The sequence below is a fragment of the Eptatretus burgeri genome, chromosome 5 (genome assembly GCF_056783735.1).
Source record: "Eptatretus burgeri isolate ZD-2024b chromosome 5, Ebu_testis_v1, whole genome shotgun sequence".
In the NCBI taxonomy this organism is placed as follows: Eukaryota; Metazoa; Chordata; class Myxini; order Myxiniformes; family Myxinidae; genus Eptatretus; species Eptatretus burgeri.
In genome coordinates, this window is record NC_140965.1 from 65,758,008 (window position 1) to 65,782,638 (window position 24,631).

At 43.0% G+C, this 24,631-nt stretch overlaps 1 protein-coding gene across 7 annotated transcripts in view; it reads left to right on the forward strand.

The window, feature by feature from the left end:
• The window catches only part of INTS6L (integrator complex subunit 6 like), a 69,835-nt gene that overhangs the window by 19,813 nt on the left and 25,391 nt on the right, over nt 1–24,631 (forward strand). For 5 of the 7 annotated variants that reach the window (XM_085882154.1, XM_085882147.1, XM_085882149.1 and 2 more), the window contains 8 exons: nt 15,145–15,294; nt 15,472–15,561; nt 15,746–15,929; nt 16,378–16,506; nt 17,829–17,995; nt 19,001–19,153; nt 19,330–19,462; nt 24,000–24,094. In XM_085882154.1, coding sequence (XP_085738280.1) covers nt 15,175–15,294; nt 15,472–15,561; nt 15,746–15,929; nt 16,378–16,506; nt 17,829–17,995; nt 19,001–19,153; nt 19,330–19,462; nt 24,000–24,094 — 1,071 coding nt within the window. In that variant the 5' untranslated portion in view covers nt 15,145–15,174. Of the gene's footprint in view, nt 1–6,228; nt 6,344–11,322; nt 14,922–15,144; nt 15,295–15,471; nt 15,562–15,745; nt 15,930–16,377; nt 16,507–17,828; nt 17,996–19,000; nt 19,154–19,329; nt 19,463–23,999; nt 24,095–24,631 lie in introns of those variants that run through there. The other 2 variants (XM_085882153.1, XM_085882151.1) reach the window with 2 other exon arrangements.

The following is a 24,631-nucleotide window of genomic DNA, read 5'->3' on the forward strand; positions in this document are numbered from 1 at the left end:
GGGAATGCAAAAGCGGCGTGAGGGGAGGGAATGGGAAAGCATTGTGAGGGGAGGGAATGGGAAAGCATTGTGAGGGGAGGGAATGGGAAAGCATTGTGAGGGAAGGGAATACGAAAGCGGTGTGAGGAGAGGGAATGTGAAGGCGGCGTGAGGGGAGGGAATGTGAAGGCGGAGTGAGGGGAGGGAATGTGAAGGCGGAGTGAGGGGAGGGAATGTGAAGGCGGAGTGAGGGGAGGGAATGTGAAGGCGGAGTGAGGGGAGGGAATGTGAAGGCTGCGTGAGGGGAGCGAATTTGAAGGTGGTGTGAGGGGAGGGAAGGGGAAAGCAGCACACCAGAGCATTACCGGGGCGATAAAACGCGCCCAAACAGCGTTGTTTTCTTTCTAACCGCCATATTTTATCTCAAACCCGGCGGTAGCATTTAAAAATCAAAACTAATGCTTCCAGCCCAAGTGCAAGCAGTCCCCCACCCCTCACCCACTCATTCCTCCAATCTCTTTTCAGTCCATGCTAAACATGCACATGCTCTGGCAATATACCTAACTTTTCACTCGCACACATGCATCAATTTCCCCACACCCGCACTACACGGTGGCATGTCTCGCGTGGCTTCCATCCTGCAGCACGTCCACTCCCGAGGCTTCGACGCTGTAGAAGTACATGGTTCGCGAAACGGCTGCATAACCTCCTCCATAGCGCCACACATCACGGGCCCGATTTCTAGTTCAGATCGTGCGCCCGCAAAATCCGCGCACCGCACACATATAACCAAGAACAGGCACACACTCACACCCCACAGAGAGTCATTTGCTCCCATTTCTACCATGTCCATGTGTGCTGTCTATGTACCTCTTCGCTTGCAGAAACTACTGACTATTAGTATATTTATGTTAATATTGTGTAATGAAAGCACGCACAAAACGGTGTTAACCAAAAAAAGCCTCTTCACTTGCAGCAACAAAAAAAGTTCTTCTTTGCTTGCAGAAACTACCAACTATTAATATATTGCAGTAACTATTAGTATATTTATGTTAATATTTTGTCATTGGTACCCAAAGCATGCACAAAATGGTGTTGAGCAAAAAAAAAACCCTCGTCACTTTCAGCAACAAAAATAAAGTTCCTCTTTGCTTGCAGAACCTCAGACTAGTAATATATTGGCGGAACTATAATAGTATATTTATATTGATATTTTGTAATGATAGCAAATCACCCAAAACGGAAAGAGCAAACTGCGTATGTAATTGCTGATAAAAGGATCCCCTGTGGACTGCGCTGTCATGGATTACAAAAGCAGGTTATGAAGCATGGCGTTTCACTTGATGAATTTACACTTTCTGCACATTTCATAATCTTTTCTTCACTCAATATAATTGTCCGAACAGGAGAAAAAGTTAAGTTTAATGCTTTGCTTAAATATATACACCAAGTTATAAAAATCGCTAATTTGTAAAAAAAATTCGGATTTTACTCCAGATTTCGACACTTATTTTATCCAGCAGATCCATTCTCGAATCTGACATATTTCAATTATATACTTTCATTTGTCCATGAGAGTCAATCGCATTTCCAAATCGAGGCATGTTTGAAACGGCCGAACAAAATGGTGAATTAATACCCCCATCGAGTGTCAGTGAGGTGTTCGAGGTTGTCCAAGGATGCACCTGATAAAGGATATAATTAAACAAGGTTATTAATTATCTTCAAAAGGGGTGTTTTAATTAACCCAAGCACCCAATTTTTACTGTTGCACTTCCTTGGAGTTTTGTTAGTATGCATGCAAAGTTTCAGGCTGCTAGGTTTCATGGTTTTGGAGTTATGGAGGAGAGACACACTGACATTTATTGGTAAAGATGATCTTAGGGTCACAGAGGAGCTGCGACACAAATCACGCAACATGCAGACAGATACATGAGACAACTTTCACACAATCACAGCCACTGAGATTGGGGGAAGTGATGTCACTTCCCAAAGCACTCTTGATTCCAGCGATATCTTTAGGACATCACTTTTCTCTCTGCACTCAGTGGAGCAATCTTGGAGCAATTTCCTCCTCCTCATGGATGCCTGGTGTTGGGCTTGGGATCCTAGGATCCTGAGTTCAAATCCCACTCTGCTATTTAATTAACACCAGGTGGGGTTGACCATGCCTGTTATCCTTCCGAGGTCGGCAAAATGAGTGCCAGCTTGCTGGTATCCTGTGTCGGAGTGGCGACCCGTCCAGGATTGTGTCCAATAGCCAAGGAGACTGCTTCGGCAGCACCAACGTTCTGCACAGAGTATGGTCCCAAGGGATGGATGGAGGATAGATGCCAATCTATCAATTGGTTTTTCCATGCCCTATTACAAAAGGATTATTTGCGTTTGTGGAAAACATTTTGAGGCACAAGCTTCTCATGAAGAATTACCTGTTTTTGAGGATCATTTTCACAACAAGGCTAACAAAGTTAGCAGAATCAGTAATGGTGTTGGAAAGTATTGCTCACATATTCATAAATCAGGCGGTAATTTCCTTCGGGCACCATTTTTGCTTTATCAGATCAGATGAGTGAGAGCAACAAAGCTTCACAGGTTTGTAGACATGTTCAAAATGACAATAACTACAAACATCTTAGATTCACTACAAATTGACTATTTTTGACAGCAATGATGAGAACTCTGTTCAAGAATGTACAGATTTTGCTCATCAAAGAATGAGGATATGTTGTAAACAGTTGCAAAAACATGATTAGTTAACAAGGGAGGGGTAAGTGATAGGAATCGAGACCCTTTTTGATTGGCTGCGTGACTGATGACTACAGCGTGATGGATGCTTCATAAATGACAATCAACATGCGACCTGCGAATAACAAAATTTTTCTTTAGAATAAGCTGATTTCTATCTAGTTTCATGTTCATAAAGCACCACTGTCTACTTTGAAAATAACTTCAGTGTTATCGAATGACACAGACATGGTGGTGCCTCTAATATCAAAATTTTACAGAACCTTTTGTGTGTTTGTTTTCACCCAGTGAAGGACTGTCTGAGCTGTGGCTGAAAGTAGGTTCAAAAACTCGTGAAATGCCATGGTACATTCCTTTGCACACTCTTGGAAGAAAGGCATTGCCATTGGACATGATGTATACAAAGGTCGGCAACAAAACCAGCAGCATTGAAAGAAAAGCTTGAGATGCCTCAGAGCAACTTTGGTGAGAAGAACATTCTTTCAGACTAGACATTAGAATAGTCTTTGCAACACAAACCTGCCTGTACAATGTCTGATGAACTCCAATATGTCTGATGCAAGAACGAAAACACGTTTCTTTGAGATTTACCACCAAAACAAATTTCACTGGCACGAGAATTTAGATTGGTTCCTTCCTCGGTCAGGGAATGTACAAATTTGCTGAATGAACATGTTGAGCTTCCTGATCAATGGAACTTTGTATGCCATGAACCCCCTGCATGGTTATGTGCTCTTTGCCAAACAAATGCTTACACGTTAGTCCCAATGAGCTCGAGTCTGTTGTTTGCACATAATTTTGCAAGCGTTTTACCTTTTGATTCCATTGATGTTTAATTATATTTACGAGCAAATTATATTCTGAGACGACAAAAATCAAACGTCAATTAAGAGGTAAATGACAACAATTCAACTTACTGATGCCCTCTTTAGAAATGGTTGCCCAACTTGAATACTGTTAAGTGCACAGATCGGTCAAACAAATTTTTCACCTGAGAAAACGTGTACGTATTTCAACATGACTTTTACCGTCGTAAGTGCCGTGTTTCAGAACTGGTCTTTTGATAGATAGGAAATGTGGTGGCCTTCTTAAAAACGGCAGCCTGCAGAAATCGGATCACCACCGGAAAATGAAATCTGACAATGTAAGACCCAAATGTTCTTTTTATTACAATACATGCATACAACCTCACAGAAGTAGAATTTCACGTACATGGCATTCCTATGGGGATCTATCACAGAGACGACATGAATCTGAAAGTCTGTTTGTTAACAGACTTGCTTTATTTGGAAGAAAAAAAAAATTACATGAATAGTTTCTTTATTTATCCAGACTTTTGAGAAGGATCACTGTTGATCCTTAGTATTATGAAGGTTGCTTGAAAAATATAAACTTTACTCGGCACAAGAGTACATTTAGAAACTTACACATGCCACTTAGAGCACAGGCCACAGAGGGGTAACAAACTGCAAAATGGATCGCAAATGCTAACTGTGGATTGTCAGTTTCACCTCCCTTTGAAAGCTTGAAGAAGCAGGCCTCGGTCAGATTTTGGAAGGGTGTTCCACAATTTGCAGAAGGCAAGGCCACAGAAATGAAGATGAACAGATAGATGTGACTGGAGGTTGATTAGATTTTTTTTTTGTTAAAAATGGGAATTTTTTGACATCTCAGAGATGATGGGAAAATTGTTGAGAGGGTTGGTGGATCGAGGTCTTAAAAATCGGAAGAAAACAACCAGGATGTCAACCTTTCTGCATGTGATCAGGCTTGTTTCTACGTATAAAGGCTGTAGATTGGTACCCAAAGATGGTCTCCATAACTATTAACAAAAGCTTTCAAATCCACAGTTTAGAACTATGAATATAAGTAGTCAACAGGATGGCCTAGAGGTGCGCACATTTATAAACTGTCATCCTTGCGTATCACAAGCAGGGTGATTCATCAAAGTATGTGACGTTCCTTAGATGAACGTTAAGCCAGAGGACCCATTTGCCAGCACTGGTTGGTGGACATTAATGATCCCCCTGGTGCATTGCACGAAGAGTAGGAGAGTCATCGTGGACATCCCAAGAAAATTTCAAATCTATGCCATCTTCATTTGAAGGTTTGTCTAGGCCAGCCTGTTCATGAAAGGCTTGGGCCAAAAGTTTACCCCTTGCCAGCATCACAAGAAGGTGAACATAATGTTAATGTTCTTCATGGAGATAAATATATTTATTAATGGATATCATTGCATTATTTGTTAACTCGTGCATTGATGCTTTGGGTTCATTGTTGAGGACAAAATGTCTTCTTGGTATAAGAAAAAAAAAAGGTATCCGTAGTTCCAAAGCAAGATTCCAAAGGGAAATTGGAAACTTCATTTTTTTCCCCCATTCAGTATTTGCCAGGTGGGGTTAAAAGATAGAAAAAAAAAAGAGAAAAATACATCTGTCTTGAACAAGTACCACTTGTATTTTTTTTGTAAGACCTCATTTGAGACAATTATATAAGACTACTTCTTGGCTCTTCTCTTCTTATTCTGCTGAATTTACTTCCAAGTCTGGTAAAAAAATGGCTTTTTTGTAATGTCTGTTATTTAATCTTTTCAACAGAAACAGTTATTCATTTTGCCAACAACAGGAGATTGCAGCACAGTCTGAATATCAAAAATATTGACCAAATACGTTTGGACATGTCTAATTACCTCTGCCACCAAATGTGGACGGAGGTAATGTTTTCACCTCTTTTTGTATGTCTGTCTGTCTGTCTGTGGGCAGGATATCTCAAAAAGTTATGGACGGATTGTTACAAAACCTGGTGGATGAGTTGGGTAGATGACAAGAACAAGCTGATAAGCTTTTGGTCAAGGTCTGAATCCAGATACAAGGATATTGTTAAGTGATTCTTCACCATTGAGAGATGGGGCCAAAAACGATATGTAGCATGATATTTCAAAAAGTTTGGACGAGTTATGACAAAACTTGGTGCATGAGTCGAGTGGGTGAAAAGAACAAGCCGATTTGATTTTGGTTCAGGTCCGGATGCAGATTCGGCCGATCAGTGGGGTACAAAACATAAACTGTTCAGCATGGCGGAGGTATGCACTCTACCTAGTGCCGTTCTAGTTGTGTATGACGTATTTGCCATCATGGTGTTGGTTGAGCATACGTTTTGGTTATCTCTCTTGGTTTTCAACAATCAGATTTTTATGATCGTGTATGTTTGGGAAAGGATTAGGGCCTTGCCACACTAACTTTCCTGAAACCATTACTCTATGTCTTGCATATTTCTCATAGACAATTCCAGGGGCATCGATAGTTTAATGGACTTGTTACGAAACCTTCGGGCCATTACTTCACAAAATTGTTTAAATACTAAATTATTTCAATACTAACTCTTCCAACAAGTAAGCACCTTTCGATTTTTCACCAGAAATAGCTCCTCGTACATGGGAATATACTCTTTACCAAATATACTTTTTAATGGAATGACTTTTTTGTATACTTGTTTACTTTTTTTAGAAACAAAGTCGAGACTCCTGGAAGAGCTACTAGAATGCAGAACAGCTAGAGCACAGTGGAAAACTGGGAAATACACCAACATCAGGATACAGGGACACTTGGAGGAGGAATAGGTGAGGCGACGAATGAATGGAACGAGTAAATGGAAAGTTGGGTCAGGGGGAGTGGGGAGAAAATACAATAATATGGAAAAGGAATGGATGGGATGGGGATTAATGAGGGTTGAAAATAATATGGAATAGGCAAAGCCAAGAAGCGAACGTAGAATTCTTCTTACATTCGCTTCTTAAATATATCAAATTAAACAGTTAAATTATCAACACATAATTAAATTATCAACACAACAACAACTACACCACCTAGAACAGGATCTCATCTGAAAAAATAAACATTACCTCAACATTACCTTCACAACAACTACACCGCCTAGAACAGGATCTCATCTGAGAAAAAAAAAAAATCCTCAACATTACCTTCACAACGACAACTACACCGACTAGAACAGGATCTCATCTAAAAAAGAAAAAATATTACCTCAACATTACCTTCACAATGACAACTACACCACCTAGAACAGGATCTCATCTGAAAAAATAAACATTACCTCAACATTACCTTCACAACAACTACACCGCCTAGAACAGGATCTCATCTGAAAAAAAAAATCCTCAACATTACCTTCACAATGACAACTACACCAACTAGAACAGGATCTCATCTAAAAAAAAAATACGAGATTGAACGTAGAATTCTTCTTACATTCGCTTCTGACTTTACCTATAACTTGTTCACAACTGTATACGCAATTTCCAGTTACTTCGGCCTGGATTTGGGATCAGCGATCAAATAATGTAAATCACGATTAAAAATTATTTTTTGATGATGCGGGAGATATCTTTATTAAAATCAGTGGAGGAAATATACACCATGTCTGATATTATTTGGGTCTTTCATGTCTCCGACGATGCCTTTATCTCCCGGCATGCATCATCCCCCATGACAAAAACCGGAAACAAAAAAAAAACGGAAGCAAAAGGGTCATAGCCAACGACATGAATTCCAAATTGCCAGGGTACTGTGTTGTTGTTGTTTCCTATTCTCTCATGTGCACACGTAAAGTAATATTCACAAGATAGAAATAAAACCCAATCGTGTTTATACACCGCACAGCGTTTAAAAACAACCGGAAGCAAAAGGGTCATAGCCAACGACACGGATTCCAAATAGCCAGAGGTATTGTGTTGTTGTTGTTGTTGTTGTTTCCTATTCTCTCATGTGCATGCGTTAAGTATGAAGCTCACTGCGTTCGCTATTATGATTATAAATGAGGGATGACCAGATAAGGAGGTGAACAAGCATCTTGAAGCCCTGGTGGAAAGGAGGTGGTTGAACAGAGAAAGTTGATTCCACAGGTGTAAGAAAAGAGAAATGAATGAGTGAAGGTGAGCCATGAGCCTGGATGTTGGCATTTTATCAGAAGTGAGTTACTTTCAGAACACATGCTGTACCCTGGAGAAACCTGGGTGGAGGGTGGGTTTTTTTTTTTTTTTTCTGTGGACAGGGCACAGAAAGGGCAGAGGGTGCAAGATCAGAAAGGAGGCAAAAGAAGTTGGGCCACCAACCTGTCCATAATGAGGAGGCCCAGAAATTTATCTTTGTTATGTGAGATTCCAATCCTTTTAAAGGTCTTAGACTCCATGGTATCAAGATTTTATTGTTGTCAAGCTGGGGCACCTGGCCAAAGGGGAGAGTAGTATGTCACGAGCTGTGAATGGAGGATTTGTAGGTTGTTGGAAGTTTGGATTTGTGAAGGAAATACTTGGCACGACAAAGGATATCCAGATGGAATCTGGCTTTGGAGGCCAACTTTGATATGATTTGCCTACGAGAGGTTGTTGCTGATTCTGAGGCCCAAAAGTTTAAAGGAAGATTCGCTGGTTTTTATTTGAGGACAGATTACTTTGTCATTTGCTGCACAATATTATTCAGGAGAGAGTACATTAAAGAAAAGAGAGAGAGAGACACAGAGAGAGAGAGAGACACAGAGAGAGAGAGACACAGAGAGAGAGACACAGAGAGAGAGAGAGACAGAGAGAGAGAGACAGACAGACAGACAGACAGACAGACACAGACACAGAAAAATTACAACCATCAACACAGTGATGGGGCCAAAAACGATACATAGTATATCATATCTCAAAAGGTTGTGCACGAGTTATGACAAAACTAGGTGGATGAGTTGGTTATATGTCAGGTCAGGCCAGAGCAGATCTGTGACCTGCTACAGGTATCATGTAAACCTGTACTAACCTGTTCCATGGTCGGGTTGTCGGTGACTAAACCGTCTCCCCCACCAGGTTTTTGGGTGAGGAGGGTGTTTGGATATGGACACCCAGCAGGATTAAAAACAAAACCTGTCAAAGGGCGGAGGAGCTCCTTGTGAGCCAACGGCCATCCATATCTAGTGCCCAACTGTATTTGCGGACGTTCTCCTGCAGTTGGGTTTCTTCTTATTAGGAGGTTGGTGGCAGGATTTGCACTCCGGCCACCGTAAAACCTTTCATTCCACAAAACACAAAAACGCAAAGAAATCTGAAAACCCACTCCGTGGGAGTACCTCCTGTGCAGCTTCCCTTCGCAGGGCAGCTCACCGGATGACGCGATTGGGACAAAGCCTTCGGGCCCCTTTCATGATAGGAGGGAAACCATGGGGTAACATTCCCGGGTCACATTGCAGGAGAGTGTGTCGAAGTGGTGCTGAGGTGTCGTCCACCAGACGGCGGTCTCCTTGGGTTAACCTGAGGCGGTCCCTTCGGGTGGGTACCTGGAATGTCCTATCCCTAAGAGAGTGTGATCACCTGTTTCTGCCATCATCTGAGCTGCAGCATTTGGATATCGGGATTGCAGCTCTCTCCGAGGTTTGGACGCCAGATGGTGGTGAGATAATGGCGGGGAGTTACACCAACTGCTAGTCTGATCGCTCTGATGGTTACCATGTCCAAGGAATTGCTGTAGCTGTGTGCTCTAAGTCTACTCACATGATAATATAATCGAGGTAACACCGGTTAATGAGAATATTATGAGGTGGAGGATTCGTCACTCCTTGGGTGTCATTCCCATCGTCTCTGGATGTGCTCCGACTGAGGCAAGTGATCTCACCGTGAAGGACACATTCTAAGCCAAGCTCGAGTCTGTGGTTGATCAGTGTCCCAGACAAGATACACTTCTAGTCTTGGGGGATTTCAATGCATCGACTGGAACTGATAGGGATGGTTATGAGATGTGTGTTGGTCCCCATGGGTCAGGAACGATGAACCAGAATAGCACTAAGTTCTTTGACTTTGCAAGAAATCATGGACTTTGGGTGGCCGGTTCATGGTTTCAGCTCCCACAATCTCATCGCTGGACTTGGTATTCCAACACTGGTGGTGTGGCAAAGGAGATTGACCACGTCCTCGTTGATGGTCGCTGGAGGATGATCCAGAACTGCAGGGTCTACCGGAGTGCTCAGTTCCTCAATACTGACCACCGGCTTGTTGTAGGAACTCTTAAGTTGCACGTTAAATCCAGGAGAATGGTACCATAGGCTGGAATGTTGGCAAGCTCAAGGATGAGAGGGTAGCTGAAGAGTTTATGAACGAGCTGAGTGGAGATTTGGGGGGGTCTGGGTGCTTTGGGAGGTCCTGAAGAGTTGTGGAGTGCCTTCAAGACCACCGTTCTTGATGTTGCCGGTGGATGTCTTGTAACTCACCGTAGGGAAAAGAAGAATTTTGTCTCTCAAGGGACACTGGATACCATTGACCAGAGTCGCGGGGCCAGGCTGAATGGCAGAGCTGAGCTGTTCAGGAAGCTGAGGTGTAAAACTGTATGTGCACTAAGGGTGGACAAGGAGGCCTATGTGTGAGGAATCTGTGAGGGGGTAGAGCATCACCTGTCGGCAGGTGATTCTCGTCTTGCTTACAGGGGAATTCGCGCATTGCGTTCATCCAAGCCCATCCCTCCGTGTACTGCAGTTAGAGCAGAGGGTGGTAGGCTCTTTACAGAGGAGTCCAAAGTGAAGGCCCGCTGGGCCGGTTACTTTGAGCCGTTGTACCAGGCTGATCCACCAGCTGTCGAGTTTGACGTCAGGGGTGTTACAATCCCTGTTGCTGACCCTCCAATAAACTGTGGTCCACCTTCGCTTAAGGGACTGTCACACTTTGACGTTTCAGCCAGCATATGGCAAGGTTTCAAAATGTATGTAAAACGCTGGCGTACGCTGAACTATTGATGTTTTATTAATTTTTGGGCGTATAATAACGTGTTGGACGTATGCGTAACGTATTAGTAACGTACACAGAACGTTTCGATCACATATAGATAACTTTTACCAACGAATGCTGAGCGTGTTGTTGGCGTTCACAACCTATGCCCAACGATAGTCTAACTTATGCATAGCGCGGCAGCGTATCGCCGACGATCACGTGGCGTAGGCTATTAATAGGCTGCGGCTCGACGATTCAAATCATAACCGCACTAGACATCGAAGTGTGAAGCCGCTGTCACACCTTGACGTTTTAGCCAGCGTATGCCGACGTATGAAAAATCTGCTGAACCAAGCTGGCACACGTCGAATACGTTATGGGTAAGTTTTGTATACGTTAAGAGGACGCTGGCATACGTCGTAGTACGCTGGCATACGTCGTCATATGCCGAATACGTCGAAATTTTCAGCATGTTGAAAATTTCTCGACGTACTCGGCGTATGATACACGTTCCGCATACGCTGGCCATAAGTTGTAGGCACGTTACGCGATCGTTGACACGCGTCGACACACGTTACTTGTAAGTTACTCATAAGTCAAAACGCGTCGAGGTAATGAATAGCGTCAGTGTTGCAGACTCCATGGTTTATTTTTTCTTTTCTTTTTCTTCGGCATGACGGTGATGTTGACACTTCGATTTGTAGTGCGGTTATGGTTTAAATCGTTGAGCGGCAGCCTATTAATTATATTATATTATAACTGCACTAGAAATTGAAGTGTCAACATCACTGTCATACCGAAGAAAAAAAAAAACCAGGGAGTCTGGAACACTGACGCTAAACATTACCTCGACGTGTTTTGACTTATGAGTTACTTACAAGTAACGTGTGTCAACGATAGCGTAACGTGCTTACAACATGTTACTCATAGGTTAGAAATAAGTTTCGGGTACGCTAAACATGACCTCGACGTGTTTCGACTTACGAGTAACTTACAAGTAAAGTGTGTCGACGTGTCAATGATCGCGTAACGTGCCTACAACTTATGGCCAGCGTTCTGCGGAACGTGTGAGTCATACGCTGGCATATGTCAAAAAATTTCAAGCATGGAAAATTTGTCGAACAGCTCGGCGTACTACGACGTATGCCAGCGTGCTCTTAACATATACAAACTTACCCATAACGTATTCGATGTGCTCCGGCGTTTTAGCCAAATTTTTCAAACTTCAGTCATACGCTGGCTAAATCGTCAAGGTGTGACAGGGCCTTTATGGAAACACAGGCTGCTGTGAACCGATTGAAATGGGGTAAAGCTCCAGGGATCTGTGGCATCCATACTGAACTTCACAAGTCTGGTGGAAATGCTGTACTCGTGTCGTGGCATGCGGTTCTGTGCTCTGCGTGGAACACAGCCATCATCCCAACTGACTGGAAGAGGGGTCTTGTTGTCCCTCTCTGGAAAGGGAAGGGTCATCGCCAAGACTGCAACAACTACCGAGGGATGATGCTGCTCTCGGTGCCAGGCAAGGTCTTTGATCGGACAATTTTTGATCGGTTTTGCCACCATCTGCTTGAGCACCAGCGTCCAGAGCAGTCAGGCTTCACACCAGAGAGGTCAACGATTGACCGTCTCCTTGCTCTTCGTGTCCTCACCGAACGCAGACGAGAGTTTCGGCAGGGGCTGCTTGCAGCTTATGTTGATCTCTGTAAAGCATTTGATTCTGTGAATTGGGATGCTCTCTGGAGGATTCTTGGTCTTCGTGGGGTGCCACCAAAACTGATCGATCTGATGTCTGAACTCTACTCTGGTACTGAGAGTGCTGTGAGATGTGGTGGTACCATCTCCGACTTATTTCCAGTTGTCATTGGAGTTCGTCAGGGGGTGTGTACTGGCCCCCACACTTTTCAGTATTTGTATGGACTGGATTCTGGGGAGGATGTTAAAGAGATCAAGCTGTGGTGCATCATTTGGGAATGTCAAGATCTCTGACCTTGATTTTCCAGATGATGTAGTCATCTTTGCGGAGACTTTAGACATCCTTTTGGGGGCCCTCGAGGTGCTGAATGAGGAGTCTGAGCCGCTGGGATTAAGGATTTCCTGGGTCAAAACTAAGATCCAGGCTTTCAATGACATCTTGGATGCTGCTGTTCTGTCTGTGCCTGTTTGTGGTGAGGATGTTGAGGTCACAGAGAGATTCACTTACCTTGGCAGTGATATTCATGTCTCTGCTGGCTGTGAGTCAGAGGTCAATAGACGTGTGGGTCGGGCTTGGGGAGTCATGGATTCATTGGATAATGGGTTGTGGTGCTGCCGGTACCTGTGCGGGAGGATGAAAGTCCGAGTCTTCAAGTCCTTGGTGCTTCCAGTCTTGCTCTATGGATGTGAGATTTGGACTCTGACCAAGGATCTGAGACGGACACTTAATTCCTTTGGTACCAAGTCTCTCCGGAGAATCCTTGGCTATCGCTGGTCGGACTTTGTGTCCAATGAGCAGTTGCTGAGGGAGACTCGGATGAGATTTGTTACCTGCATGGTCCGTGAGCGTCAGTTGCTGCTGTATGGACATGTGGCTCAATTTCCTGACGCTGATCCTGCTCACCAGATTCACTCAGCGAGGGAGTCTCTTGAGTGGAGGAGGCCAATTGGCGGACCACGTGCCTTGTGGTTGCAGCAGATTGATTGGCATCTCAAGGAGATGGGGATGGGCCAGGCATCTGCCTGGGGAATGGCCAAACGGAGGCCCCTGGAATACCGGCGGAAAGTGGATGCAGCGACGTGTTGCTCTGGCGCATGCTCCCATACCTGACCTGACGTGAGTTGGTTCGGTGACGAGAACAAGCTGATTCCATTTCGGTTCAGGTCTGGATCCAGTTCTGGCCCCTATTGGTGGGATACAAAATGTAAACTGTTTAGCCTGGTGGAGGTATGCGCTCTACCGAGTACCATTCTCATTAATATCGGATTGTAATTTGTTGTTTTCCATATACGCCATACAAAAGAAGATGAAGACGTTGGAAATTTTTTGTAGTTAAACTGCAGTTGTCATTCTAATGCATTGAGGCAGTACATTGTTTTGCTTTTATGAGTCCCCTACTGGTTTCACCAGAGGGGACTATAGGTTTGCTCACCATCTGGCCGTCTGTCTGTCTCGCCTGTTGTTTTTCAGAGGTTTTTTTTCCCCATACCCTTTCACATATGTAACTGAAAATGTGGTGCATGGTTTTACTATGATAAGTTACAGAACAGGTTTGAGTTTCAGGGCGTTTCGTCAATTTTTCACAGAGTTCTGCCCTTTTTGGACTTCGAAAATATCTCGTATTATACATGAATCAGTGTTCAACTGCCCTGACTCCACACCACTGCTTTACACCCGTTGGCTGGACAGCTGGCCTTGTGTGTTGTTCATCTTTCGGCTGCTCCCGTTAGGGGTCGCCACAGCGGATCATCCGTTATGATCCGCATACTGATTTGGCATAGGTTTTACGCTGGATGCCCTTCCTGACGCAACCCTGGTCGCCTCTTACGACGCAGGGATAAGGATTGGGTTTGGCCATGATTCCGGGCTGCCCTACACCCTCTCATAGCGCGGCCCAGTGCAGAGCTCCCGTCCTCAAGCGATCCTCCAACCCAAAGCCTCCGAGTAGCCGGATTATAGGCGCACGCCACTATGCCCGGTTGGCTGGACAGCTGGCCTGTCTCCACCCCAAATTAAAATTACGTGCCGCCACTCCATGAAACAGCTCAGATCGGCAGGCCTCAGGCCTGGGTGTTAGTCCATGGCCCAGTCCAATTGGAATGATCCCAAGTATATAACGACGATGTATAACAAATGCATACAAGCCGTACGCATGTTTTTGCTTCATGTATGTACATTCCATCGGGATTATACACTGCCCAAGTTAAGGGATAAGAACAAACATTCATCGGGAGCGGTCGGGGACGTCTATTGCAAAGCAATTCTCGATCTTGTTTGTTTTTGTTTTGAAGGTTCCATTGTTTAATATATTGCAGTAATCTCATAAAATCACACCCTAGAATCCTTCAACATTGCCTGCCGTCTGGGCAAACAAATCGTTAAGCACATCTACCTCCTGAGAGTAAACAATCTCCTCCTTCTGCATTTGGGTGGGTGTAAAGATATGTTGACACAAAGGTAACTCCTCACTAAATCTAACGTTTCAAGAGCTGAAGTATGTGCAAACAGAAGTTGGTACGTTGAAGCTTCATACCAGTTAATCTGCCTGGGACCACGGACTAGTTTTACATCTGTATGAACACAGCACAACCATTTCGTCCAGCGTGGCCCACTATCCTCGGGTGTGACTCTCTTTTGGAAGACGCGACTTGCCATCTGAGGGCCTCTCTGCCGAAATTCTCACGGCAGCAGTAATCAATGATCCACCATCAGGCCCTTTCATGATGCCAACGGCTTCGCTCCCTGCCGCCGGTACTGGAATTAAAAAAAATTTAAATGTCAAAACCAAAACTTTACTGTGGATCAAAAATTATTGGGAATTTTCACATTCCAGTTATTACAGATAATTATCAGCACGGATTCAATATTATTTACTTAAGTGTCTTCCATGTGTAATTGATCCATAGTATTTCTGTGTTTGCGTGGGATGGTAACAACGTAGGCATGGCAAACTGTGCTCTGGTGTGAAATGCAGGCTGGCTGGAAGGAAAATCATGCAACCTTCATGAATGAGCTGAAGACCCTACAGGCGACGGGACTGACTACGCTAGGGCAAGCATTGAAAACGTCTTTCGATTTGCTTAATCTCAACCGCCTTGTTTCAGGAATCGATAACTATGGGCAGGTGCGGCTGTGGTGCTGATGATTGATTGATTGATTGATTGTTCAGAGGCAGAGAGTGGGTTGGAATGAGAACCTATTGTTTGGAGAGTGACTTACGGATGAGTGGAAGTGACAGTGATTGGTTTGTTTAAAACATGCTGAACAGTGTGAGGGTTGACTATGAAGGCCATGTGTTCAGGGACGAAATCCCTTCTTTCTTGAAACTGCTGTGGTCATCACAATTACCGACGGAAACAAGTTGAGCTCCAGCTCAAGTGTACAAGATGAGGTAAGGCCTATTGAATCACCTTTTTGACCCTTCATTTTCCTCCTCTTCCACTTGCTTTTCTTCATCGTCCTCTCCAATCTCTCCCCTTTCTTCCTATTCCTCCCATCCTTTTTTTCCTCTACTTCTTGCTCTTCATCATTAGCTTGGAATTCACATTTGTGATCTGTATTTCTCACTTCTCCAGTTGCACCTTCCACTGAACTCACCTTTGCCAGGCAGTGAGTTGACTAAAGAACCTTTTCGTTGGGATCAGCGGCTGTTTGCGCTGGTTCTGCGCCAACCAGGGGGCCCCCCAACCGAACCAGAGCAACTTGGGTCTGTTCCTCTTGATGACTCGCCAATCACACCTATGTGTGACGTCACAGGAGGTAAATCTCACATTCACTAGTACGTACACAGAGATGCCGACCTTTTTCATTGACATATCAAAGGGCTGTGGAAGGTGTGTGTGTGTGTGTGTGTGTGTGTGTGTGTGTGTGTGTGTGTGTGTGTGTGTGTGTGTGTGTGTGTGTGTGTGTGTGTGTGTGTGTGTGTGTGTGTGTGTGTGTGTGTGTGTGTGTGTATATCACATGTGGACAACGACATTACTAAACAATGTACAAACACAAATGGTATGTAGGATTTGAACCTGGGTCCGTTGCATCATGAATTATGAGTACAAATGGGAACGCTAACATGCTAACCAAAGATGGGCCATGTTTTGTTTGTCAGGTTTGCCAGAGGATTTTGTTGCACCTTTTTTGATGTGGATACATTGGTAAAACAGGGTCGGTTGAGAAAATAGCATTTTGATAGCTGTGTATTTGTGTGTGGCAGGTCGCTCGTACTGTGTGCGCACTCAGAGAATGCTGAACCAGTGCCTGGAGTCGCTCGTGCAGAAGGTGCAGAGCGGAGTTGTTGTGCACTTTGAGAAGTGTGGGCCTGATCCACCAAAGCTACCAGAAGGTGCTTATTTACCTCCTCTACCCAAGGTGTTGGCGGTTCTATTTTCACCCCTGTTTGTCTGTCTGTCTGTCTGTCTGTCTGTCTGTCTGTCTGTCTGCATGGTATTTCAAAACATTGTGGACAGATTCGGATGAAAATTGGTGGACAGGTTGGGTGTGTGAAAACGACAAATTGATTCGTTTTAGCGAAGATTCGGATCCGGCCGATCAGTGGGATACAAAACATAAACTGTTCAGCCTGGTTGAGGTATACGCTCTACTGAGTGCCGTTGTAGTTCTTCACTCGTAATTTAAGTTCCTGTTTTTTTTGTACACTTTATTTGAAGCTTGATGAAGATTGGAGGAAGTCACAAACTCACCAGAAGGAGCAAAAGAATAAGCGAGCGAACGAACAGATTTTCATCCAGTTTCGCTAATGAGAAATTTACAAGAAAGTTGGCGAATTAATCAAATGCGTCCACAGAGGGATTTATATTATCATTATTGTTGTCATTAAGTCATCGAGGCAAAAGGCAGTGCAATATGACAGAAACGTTAACCTATTGACAGCAGTAGTGCGGAATGTGTGAGACTATAAAGATTGGTCAGTTGAACTGAATATTATGACACTTGGAGCCATCTACATAAGTATGATGTATACAAGAATTATGCAATTTTCAACCCACCATCCTATCTTCATCCTTTCCTATCCTTTTCTCATTTTTCTTGATTTGCTACCCTCCCCACCCCTCTCCCCTCTATTGGTACACAAGATGAAAATGACCTTTGACAGAGAATGACTAACAGTTCCTGTATTTCAAGGCCAGCTTTGTCTTCTTCTTTCATATGCAGCAGAAGGTTGCAGGGTAACATCATTGGCTGAGGGTATAACTGTGCCGCTGATACATTGCCCTCTAGGTTGAGCAGGAATTTGGAATTTGGCTATAGTTCCCGCGATAGCTGGCTAACTCTTCGCGACCGACACCGTGGGATCTTTAACAGCCACCAACTTTGAATCACCCTGTCTGTGAAACACCGGAATAACAGTTTATAGCTGTGCCGAAATTCAAGCCCAGGCGAGACAGCTTAGAGGCGAGTGTGCGTACCTTTAGGCCATGCCAGGTTGGTGATGGAGTTGATTCAGGATGCATTAGATTCTGTAACGTTGAGATATGGAAAAGGTCTTGCAGAAAATAGAGCAATTGGCGAATCGCTTCTGCATTTCACGTAAAAGAAGCACTTCACTGAGCCAACATTCCACTGGATTCTGCAGGAATAGGTGTCATCCTGCATCCACTGTCATTTTCTGTTCTTTCCATCCTACAAAATATTTTTCTTTTACAGAAGGAGTAACAGAGGTGATCAAGGCCAGCCCACAATCTTTTTCACCACAACCTTGGCATAGCTGTCACCGTCTTGTCTATGTCCGATCTAACCCCAAGGCTGGAATACCAATTGGCCATTGGCCAATCCCTGAAGCTTTCTGGCCCGATCAGAACCTGCCAGCACTGGTAAGGTTTTGACAGTCCTTAAATCCGCAGGACTACTTTCAAGGTCTTCATGCCTAACTTTATCTTTGTTTGACCTTTGGACGCTAATCCTGTCATTTGTTACTAACGTTTACTCCATCTGTTATCCAACAGGAGGGCACAGAGATAGCACACTCATTTTTAAGCTGTTTTGTGTGGATTTGAAATTGAACCCGACTATAAATTGTCGGATTGGTGCTTCATAGGCAGGACGTTGTATTTACAAAGTGTGCTGTCCCTCAGATGGACACTAATCTGGGAACCTGTTTGCTGGAATTAGCTGATGGATGTTAAAGATCATGTGGTGTCTTTTGATGAAGAGTAAGCAAGTTATTTCTGGCACCCTAATGAAACTTCAAATTCCTAGAATGCACAGGCACTGCATTAGCGGCAGAGCTGCACCTCACTTCTTCTTTTGTATGCAGCACATGGCTGCAGGTTGCATCATTTGCCGGGGTATGGATATGCCGCTGATGCAGTGCCCCCTGTAGGTTAGAGTAGGAAATTTTTTAATTAGGCCATAGTGCTTGCGATTTGTTGCCTCCACTTCACAAAGAGCACCGTGGGATCTCACTCCACCAACTAATGCTGGCAGACGTGACGTCCCCGTTTATTGTCCATCCAAGAAACGGCACACACTGACTAATCGCTCTGCCTGCAAAACACCAGGATGACTGTTTATAGCTGGCCCAAGATTCAAACTCAGGCTAGACGGCTCAGAGGTGAGTGTGTGCACCTCGCTAGTGATACAAGCAGTGGCCAAATTGTAACAAATTCCGGCCAAACTGACTAATGACTCGATATGCTCATAGAAACATCTCTTTAATAGTTCTGATCTTTGTGTTGAACTCTTGTGGTTGAAAAAAAATATGCTTTCAGAGAAAAAATAATGAATTTCATGTTTTGAAGGATCTTCGTGTTTTCATGGCTTGCTGCGCCATTTCCATCCCTGCACTCCTTTCTTCCTGTTTCCTGTATAATCCTCAGCCACCACGCACAGCTCATCCTATTGTAAAGTTTTCTTGCACCGACTGTGAACCGATGGTCATCGACAAGTTACCCTTTGACAAGTACGAGTTGGAGGCATCACCCCTCACTCAGTACATCCTCGAGAGGAAGTCTCCACACACTTGCTGGCAGGTGAATACAAAACACTGATATGATTTCAGTTTTGCTGTTTTACTTATTTTATCAATTTTGGCCAACAATATTATCGTAACTCGCAAAATGCATTCTGATTTATCTCGATTAAATTGAGAATTATTTTATTTACATTGAAAAATGAGCTGGCAGCTAATCTTTACCTTGTTCAACAGGTATTTGTCCAGAACAGTGCTAAGTACAGTGATTTGGGTTGTCCCTATGGTTACCTGAAAGCAAGCACCACACTCACCTGTGTGAACCTTTTTGTCATGCCTTACAACTACCCTGTTTTGCTGCCACTGCTGGGTAAGATACCGTTCATGTGCGTACATCATCCCGGCCTTCTTTATTGCATCTTTTTGTGAAATTTTAATTTGCCAAGCTCATGTCGATGTATTGTACGTATTGGTATTATTGGATTAAAATTCAGATTGTCCAAGGCTATTTATAATTCATTTCTTCCCCTCGGAACTTTATGAGGCACGTGCCTGGTATCTACATCGGGCTTGAGGAATTTCCATCTTTCCGTGGATTTCCTCGTTTTGTAAAGGTCATTTCCAGTAAAGGTCATAATTAGTTTTTGTAAAAGTTTTTGTAAAGGTAAAAATTACCTTTGTAAAGGTCATAATTAGTTTTTTTTTTTTTTCTTGAATACATTTTTTGAAACAAATATGTTAGTGGTTTTTGGTGTCTTTGTACTCTCGATTGCCCTTGCCCTCAAAAAATGACGAAGCGATTACGTCATATATCACATGACCTGCTACATCTTCTTCAGAACACTTTTGCTTCTGGACTTGTGTTTACGTGCGGCCTAAATATGCTTTATACATAGAAATACCGTAATCACTGTTCATATAAATAAAAATTGAAAAATTGAAAAAAAATTGAAAAATTGAATTGAATCACTGCATATAAATAAAAATTGAAGTGATTGAAACCTTAAACAATCCACACGAAGATTGGATATCATATCAATCTAATGAAAAAGAAGAAGAGTACCAGAAAGTGAGGGTAAGTAATGTACTGTTCCCTCGGCTGTTGCACAGTTATGTTCAATCGGTGTTAAGGTTAGATCCTGTTGTACATGTACATTGTGAGTATAGTCCCATCCAATATGGTAATAAGCCGGTCGACTGGTGTCGACAATTCTTTACCCTTTTGTTTTTAAATGAGCACATTTCTCATTACAGCAAGAATTACGGAGAAGTGTTACATCAAAATACCTCTAAACTCCACATTTACCACGTTCTAACTCTGATTTACCGCTTAGCAGTTATTATTGCCGAGTGTTTCTTCGACACTATCCCGATTGTTGTGAACTCCAGGTATTTCATGAATGATGCCATTCCAAATTTCCACTTCGGATCATACATGTACGGTCTGACAGCACCTTCGACATCATGATTTTGACTCGTAATCTGAGGATTCTTGATCAGAAAATTCTTTGTCAAATTCACTTTTTGACGAGTCTGTAAAGCGAGTTGTGCGGCCATTAATTCTTTGCATTCTGAGACAATTCTACTGGGTGATTATGTCACACAGGACGCAATGCAATAACCATGAAGGTTTTCTGGAATTTTTAGGGGTGGTACCAGCCAGGTTGGCTTTTTAAACTTTAACACTTCAAAAAATTATTACAATTAAAAACCACTTTCAGTTCTTTATTACTTACAAATCAATATAATCGCATCAAAAAAAAAATCATTACTGATTCTCAGGACCTTTAAGCAACTGGTAATATGATACAAATTGTGATATGACCTTTGCATAAACAACACCATTGTTGAATTTGATTTGTGAAATCTCAGTTCAGCTTTGTGAAATGCATTATGAAAGTTTTTTTTCCATTGATGCTGGTGAGAAGTTCTAGGCCCTTATCCCTCCTCCGTGCTGTTGTGTTAATTAATCGAAATACACAATTTTAATGTGCATATTTGGCACAGTGTTGACAATGGTGTTGGTGTTGTCAGAGCGGTGTTGAAATGCCTTCAGATTACTCGTTTACGTAATTTTCCGATCGATGATGTGCTGAGCAGCTTCCCCTTTCTGAACTATTTTTCAATTCCAGTGCTGCATTTAGCAAAAATATCTCTCAATGTTGCTTCGCATCATTTGATAATATTGAAGCGGACTCATTCTCCATAATGAGCAATGCCAAACTGCCGGAGAGTAACTCCCAAGACGCAGAGCTGAGGCGTATTGCGCACACACGGAAACTATGTGCCACGGTGTGGTCATGATTAATTCATTTGGCTGCACGGCAGGTTCTGCATGCGCGTCCGGTTTTTCAGGGAAATTTAGTTGCGCTGGAGGGAAATTCTGCAGCTCAAAATCCACAGCGATAATGCTTTAAACAGAACAGGTTTAATTAATAGCCATTGAGATGGAAAACACACAGTAAATCGATGCAATGAAAAGAAAAGGGGGAAAAAAACCCCATCAGCGTGACGTGCTTATCCTGGATGAATATGGACTCTTCTTCTGTCTTAATCTTAACATGTGCAGACTTCTTCAGGGACATAAGATATATGAAAGAACAAGACAGAAATGGAGGTGAATGTGGAGGGGAGCTTTTGTTCTGGGTTCACACAGGCCTTGAAACTCCTTGAAATTCCTAGAAAAATGAAAAAGCATTTTCCAGTCCTGGAACGTCCTGGAAAACTTGTCCAAGCCCTTGAAACTCCTGGAAAATCGGGAAAAATTGTGCAAATATAAATAATCTGCCAGCCCCCTGTTGAAATTGTTAATTCCACAGGTCTCTTATCAGACTGTTGCAACTTTTAACCTCCCCCAGGGATTTTACCATTTGAGTCTCCTCAAATGGTTTCTCAGTCAGTCCGGTCAGTCCAGACTGCTGACTGCGAAGCTTATCCTAATCCCCCATCAATGGATTGATCGCATTGTGCTATTTCGCTGCTAACTTATTCCTGAGTTAATTCCCACTAATGTTATTCTATTCTATCTGCTCCTAATTATGTGGTAATGCCCCTGGCGTTTATCCATTCAGACTAAAAGTATTTGAGGACCATATATAATTTTAAATCAGCGAGCTGCTTGGGTGCAGGTGGTCATTGAGACATGCAGCGCTTACAGTATTGTACTGAGCCTATCTCGGAATGAACACCGCGTTCCATGGAATCGAAATAGATTCCTTTGTTTTTGGTTATTATTACTCTTCGGGTTTTTTTTAACCATGGCTTTCAAGAGGAAAACTATTGCTCGCGGTGAACCAAGTGCAAAAACATTCAAGGAAAGTGATGTCTTTTGACACAGTCAGTGGAGATTTTGGATAAGCTTGGTCAGATGAGGGTGTGCAGCGTCACTGGGCAGACATTATGGTGTTGAGTAGAGCATCTGTAAAGCAAAGAAATGCCCAGAAAACATCAGGGCTCGTGAATGCTCTGGTTTTGCACCGTGAGTTAGGGTGATTCCGGTGAACGCTCCAGTCCGTGACGTGTGAATTTATAGGGTGAGAATAAAAGTAACCCCTTCCTCCCTCCCCCCCCCCCAACCCTGCATAAAACAAGGGCTTCCTGTAGTCTGAAAATCCACCCCATATGTGGACAGCATAATTTGTTGACTTCAATTTTTTTTTTTTTCATGAGGATAATTATTAATTGCAATTTACTCAAAGCAATCCATGTGACATTAACTGGTGATTAATGCTGCAAAAGATACACCTTGGAATTGTTCTGTGGTGCAACCTGCTAAGCTCGTATATTTTGTCTTTAGGTATAACTGAAATATTCAATTGAACATCTAACAACAGAAAACAAACTAGAATGGCACTTGGTAGAGCATGTATAACTCTGCCAGGCTGAACAGTTTACGTTTTGTATCCACTGACGGGGCTGGATCTGCATCTGGACATTAACCAAAATCGAGTTGGCTTGTTGTCCCCTACCCAACTCATCTGTCTAGTTTTGTCATAATCTGTCCACAACTTTTTGAGATATCGTGCTACATATCGTTTTTGGCTCCACCACTCTGTGGTGAAGAATCACTTTAAAAATTCTCATATTCGGATCCGGATCTTCACCAGAACATCATCAATTCATCCTTGTCCCACACACACAACCTGTCCACCGAATTTCATCTGAATCCATACTCCATAACTTTTTGAGATGTCCTGCTTATCTACTATACAGACAAACAAACAGACAAGGGGTGAATACATAACCTCCGTCCACCTTCGGTAGGTAAAAATCGGGGATTATGCACAGCCTTGAGGTGCTTCACCTGCCAGTGTTCAGGGTAATCATCAGATAATTTTTTGAACAAATTTTGACCACCTATGGTCTGTCCAAAAGAATATCCAAAATCGGTTGCAAATTGAACAATCAAGACCAAGTGCTTCGAGTTTAAAATGATGTTTGTGAAGTAGAATGGTGTTACAAGCTTCCTGTACCTTTTCATATGTTTTTTTTTTTTTATGGACAAGTAAACTGCAGGGGACCTCCTTTGCATTCTGACATATTATCACATGGTTTTAGATTTAGATTAGATTTAGATCACATTTAGAGGTTTTTAAGAGTTCTGTGTGAATGTGTCCTGTGTGGCACGTTAAATGGGCTAGTAAATAATAAAGTAAATTACAATGGCTAAATGATCACTAAACAGATCGGCTGCTATGAATCCAAAGTTGCCGGAACAATGGGAAATTTATGTGATTCGGGCCATCAGGCCACCGGGAATCTCAAGCTCTGCCACGAAGGCAAAAATCATCTGTGTGTCAATGTTTATGATCTGAGGTGGTAGAGTCTGTTATAGAATGGCTTCTACCACTGGCTAATAAACTATTTGTCCTTTTTTTTTTTATTCCCTCTTTTATACATCGATGCAGATGATTTATTCAAAGTGCACAAGCTGAAGCCACCGCTGAAATGGCGTCAGTCATTTGACAACTACCTGAAGGCCATGCCTCCTTATTACTTATTGGTAAGCTGATGTCTCTTTCTCAGTACCTGACACCGGGGGCCACACACGTCGTAAATGATTTTTTATATAATTCTGGTAGTAATACGTTTTTGAGTGACATATTGGTCAAGCAAATTGACATAATGAGTCAAGCAAATTTCACATGACATATTGGTGGAATGGTAGAGTAGTGCAATTAATTAACCTTTTCTTGTGTCTTGGTCATAGCTTCGAAAACTCCTTCACAATGCTGTCATTCAACAACAAAAGTAACCATTTATTGTGACAGGGTGCATGTGATGTTTTTTTCAGCAGTCGGTGACCCACAAACACAAGATGTGACTACCTCCACATAAATAACTGGGAAATTGATTAATACCTTGTCTCCATTTGTGGGTTGGTGCAGTTCGTACCCGTACGTTTTTCTACAGCCAGTGTATTGATTTTATCCCTTTGTAGTACCCAATGCAAGGTCACCACACACTATATTGCCTTGGGTGAGGAGTATGCAAGCTGTTCATGTGACTCATCAAGCAGCCTTGTCCAAGGCGTTGCTCA